Source organism: Zea mays, chromosome 10, assembly GCF_902167145.1.
Source record: "Zea mays cultivar B73 chromosome 10, Zm-B73-REFERENCE-NAM-5.0, whole genome shotgun sequence".
In the NCBI taxonomy this organism is placed as follows: domain Eukaryota; kingdom Viridiplantae; phylum Streptophyta; class Magnoliopsida; order Poales; family Poaceae; genus Zea; species Zea mays.
The window spans coordinates 93556330-93560597 of NC_050105.1; the positions used below are offsets into that span (position 1 = coordinate 93556330).

General features: G+C 46.5%; 1 protein-coding gene across 1 annotated transcript; it reads left to right on the top strand.

Moving 5' to 3' along the window:
• The first annotated feature begins 1701 nt into the window (after positions 1 to 1701).
• On the top strand, positions 1702 to 3830 carry LOC103641402 (cytochrome P450 CYP99A1). The gene is made up of 2 exons (XM_008664757.4): positions 1702 to 3013; positions 3098 to 3830. Exons 1-2 carry the CDS (start codon positions 2102 to 2104, stop codon positions 3734 to 3736), a joined length of 1551 nt encoding a protein of 516 aa, XP_008662979.1. The 5' UTR covers positions 1702 to 2101; the 3' UTR covers positions 3737 to 3830.
• Positions 3831 to 4268: the final 438 nt, after the last annotated feature.

Below are 4268 nucleotides of genomic sequence, written 5' to 3' on the forward strand. Positions count from 1 at the left end.
GAACAACTCTCTCTCACTCCGATTAATTTGCCTCTTGTTCTAATGCCTGACCGAGGTTTGAGTTTTTGTTTTAAATGATAAATTTTAGGTTTCGTCTATTCACCCCCTCTAGGTGACTTTTAGTTACAGGATCCCACCACACGTGCAAACCCTAGTCGTCGTTTCATTTGGACCTTATCGTTAGACTCTCGCGGTGTGCATGGTGCTAGCACAACGGCATTACGGTGTTCCTCCCCATACATATGAACTACATGGAGGCATGGCTACAACTATTGTGCTGATTGGCTATAGAGGAGGAGACGAACGTGATTGACTACTTCCTATCCATAGATCGCTACTTTAACTCTTCTTCTGCGACGTTGCATGTCTAATGGTAACAATACGTAATCTCTTAGTACTTTCAAGTTTGTTGGGTGACGCGATAGATGAAACACTCACTAGTACAAAGAAGTTCTATAATGACGGTTGTGAACCTATTTTCACTGGCGTTTCTTAGAACCGTCGGTACAAGGGGCCAGTAGAAATCATCATTTTTATAGGCAGGTAACTGTGGACCGCCAGTGAAAAACGCTAGTAAAAATTATTTTCAGAAACATTAAACGAGTTTTAAAAACCATCTTCGTCGAAGTCGCGACATTATTCTGGCTACGCGGCTGTTAGGAATCGAACTGTCGACCTCACCCTCGCGCGTACCCTCCTCTACCACTCCGCCTATGGCATGCTTTGCATTTAAATTATAGTTTTTTTGTCCACATATTACAACCAACTAAGTGTAAATTGCTTGTTTGAGACCGTAAACAAATTTCAATAAAAAAGTTGTCAACTAAAAAGTTGAATAACTTTTGAAGTTCTACAACTTTCATTTTGACACTTTTTCATCTGAGATAGTTTGCAAATTTTGAATTTTAAATTTGACATACTTAGATTTAATTTTTAAGAACCGAAATCAGTTCAAATAAAAAGTTGTCAACTATAAAGTTTCATAACTTTTAGTGATATACAACTTTTATTTTGATAGTTTCATCATACAAGGTCGTTTGAAAAACTCAAAAAATTAAGGATAAAAATGATTTATAGTGGCGGTTCTATAAGAAAACCGCCACTAGAAATCGATTTCTATATGCGGTTTCTTAAGAAAACCACTACTACAAATCATAGATTTTTACAGGCGGTTTTCTTAAAGAACCGTATGTAGAAATACGATTCTAGTGACGATTTTCTTAAGGAACCACAGTTAAAAATAGCATAGGTGGTTGATAACCGAGTCCGCTTGTAAAATTATATCGCTCCATAGGTTTTGAGCCTTTTTTTCTACCAGTGACTGATGTAACATGACTCCGTCGCTGCCACAAAGTTATTATTGGCAGCATTATTCTTTCCTTTTATTATGTAAAAAATATTGGTTAGCATAGCAACGAGAGTAAAAAAAGTGATGTAACATGACTCCGTCACTGCCACAAAGTTATTATTGGCAGCATTATTCTTTCCTTTTATTATGTAAAAAATATTGGCAGTATGCGAGAGTAAAAAAAAGCCTAACGAAAGGAAGCACCGACAAAAACCTATTGTATTGGATAAAAGACAATGTCTCAAAAGAATAAAAAGAACAAGATGAGATGTCCACGTGAAACATATAATACAATACAGTTCAATTGTTTATGAAGCCGATGTGTGTCAGTCTGTCAGACAGACGTACATAGTGTATTCTAGTGCCCAATAATGCAAGCTTAGGCCGGGAATGCCATTATATATGAGCTGCTCTTCTTCCCCAGAGAAAAACAGGAAGGGCTCGTTCGTTTTGAGCGGATTGGGCCGTTCTTGGCCGTATTCTAGACAGAATTAATGAGTCTGGTTTGGAATCCGTAGAACTGTTCGTTTTGATGTTGGCCGGAAAGGAAACCACATGATTTTGAGTCAACCCTTCAGTCTTTGGCCTGGAACAAACACGGACAATCCACCTTCTAGATTGGTTCCCAGCCTAGAAACGGACGAGTGACCAGGAATAAGTGTCCACTCAATCCTGGACTGGATTGGTTACTGATCTGTTTTTGATCCACGTCTGCCGAACGGGGCCGAAACGAATGCGAACTATGCCATCAACATGGAACTAAACTCAGACACCCTCCTCTTCCTAACTACTATCATCTCAGCGGCTATCCTTGTTGTGTGCTCACTTAGCCGCCGCAAACCTTCACCAGGCCCCAAGAAGAAGCGGCCTCCAGGCCCATGGCGTCTCCCCTTGATCGGAAACCTCCTCCACCTAGCCACCTCGCAGCCGCACGTCGCGCTACGGGATCTGGCCAGGAAGCACGGACCCGTCATGTACCTGCGTCTGGGCCAGATCGACGCCGTCGTGATCTCCTCGCCCGCGGCGGCACAGGAGGTGCTCCGGGACAAGGACGTCGCCTTCGCGTCGCGGCCGAACCTGCTCGTGGCGGACATCATCCTCTACGGAAGCATGGACATGTCGTTCGCGCCGTACGGCGCTTACTGGAGGATGCTGCGCAAGCTCTGCATGTCCGAGCTGCTCAGCACACACAAGGTGCGGCAGCTCTTGGCCGTCCGTGACAGCGAGACCATTTCGTTGGTCAGGAAGGTCCGGGCTGCCGGCGGCCAGAGCGGAGAGCCGGTCAATCTGGGCAGGCTGGTTTTGTCCTGCTCGATGGCGATCACCGGCAGGGCGACGTTTGGGCAGCTGTGCGGCGACGAGCTCATGTCGGTCGTCGACGTGGCGGTGCTGTACGGTGGCGGGTTCTGCGCCGGGGACCTCTTCCCGTCCCTGTCGTTCGTGGACGTCGTCACTGGGTTGACACGACGGCTGTGGCGAGCGCGCCGGCACCTCGACGGCATATTTGACAAGATCATCGCCGAGTGTGAGGCACGGCAGCGACAGGCGAAGACGACGACCGGGACAACGAACGGAGATGGCGACGGCCTTCTCAGCGTCTTGCTTAGGATCCGAGACGAGGGGGAGACCGGCATCAGCATGACTAGTATCAAAGCAATCTTATTTGTAAGTGCGGTGAAATATATATATGGTGCTGCTGAATCTTGTCTTTCTAGTTCAAAAAGTCAATTCTTGCTCATCGATCATCAGGACATGCTCGCCGGCGGGACGGAGACCACGTCGTCGGCCGCGGAGTGGATCATGTCGGAGCTGATGAGGAACCCGGAGGCAATGGCCAAGGCGCAAGCCGAGGTCCGCCGAGTGCTCGACGGCAAGAGCCCGCAAGACCACGAAGGGCAAATGGACAAGCTCAGCTACACGAGGATGGTGGTGAAGGAGGGCCTGAGGCTGCACCCGGTGTTCCCTCTCCTTCTTCCTCGTCTCTGCCGGGAGACGTGCGACGTCGGCGGCTTCGAGGTGGCCCAGGGCACCAAGGTCATCGTCAACGCGTGGGCGTTGGCGAGGAGCCCCGAGCATTGGAAGCATCCGGAGGAGTTCTGGCCGGAGAGATTCGCCGACGACACTAGCGTCGCCGCGGCGGCGGACTACGTAGGGTCTCAGTTTGAGTATATCCCGTTCGGGAGCGGCAGGAGGATGTGCCCTGGAAACACCTTTGGCCTCGCCGCGCTGGAGCTCATGGTTGCGCGGCTGCTCTACTACTTCGACTGGAGCCTCCCGGATGGAATGCGGCCTGACGAGCTGGACATGGACACCGTCGTTGGTTCGACCATGCGGAGAAGAAACCACCTGCATCTGGTTGCGTCACCGTGCAAGGAGATCGAGAGCTGATGTTGGTGTTGTTCTGATTTACTGAATAAAAGCTGTCACTTTTGATATATTGTTATCATTTTCATAAAAAATACACTTCCTCGATGCACCGATACAAAACGGCTAAAAGGCTGCAGGACCATATATTTTTACAGGCGAATTCGGTTATCAACCGTCTATTTTATTTCTAGTGACGGTTCCTTAATAAACCGACACTAGAAATCGTATTTCTACATACAGTTTCTTAAGAAAACCGCCGGTAAAAAGCAGTTTTCTTAAAGAACCGTATGTAGAAATCGATTTCTAGTGACGGTTTTTTAAAGAGCCACCACTAGAAATTATTTTTATCCTTAATTTTTTGAGTTATGAAACTTTGTAGTTGACAACATTTTTATTTGAACTCGTTTCGGTTCTAAAAATTGAATTTAAGTATGACAAATTTAAAATTCAAATTTTGCAAACTATCTCAAATGAAAAAAGTGTCAAAATGAAAGTTGTTGAACTTCAAAAGTTATTCAACTTTGCAGTAGACAACTTTTTTATTTGAATTCGT

What these genes read in the sequence shown, in the direction of transcription:
- LOC103641402 (XM_008664757.4), top strand. Translation starts at nt 2,102, where the DNA reads ATGGAACTAAACTCAGACACCCTCCTCTTCCTAACTACTATCATCTCA. An exon ending in GTATCAAAGCAATCTTATTT is followed by an intron (nt 3,014 to 3,097) that starts GTAAGTGCGGTG and finishes ATCGATCATCAG; the next exon opens with GACATGCTCGCCGGCGGGAC.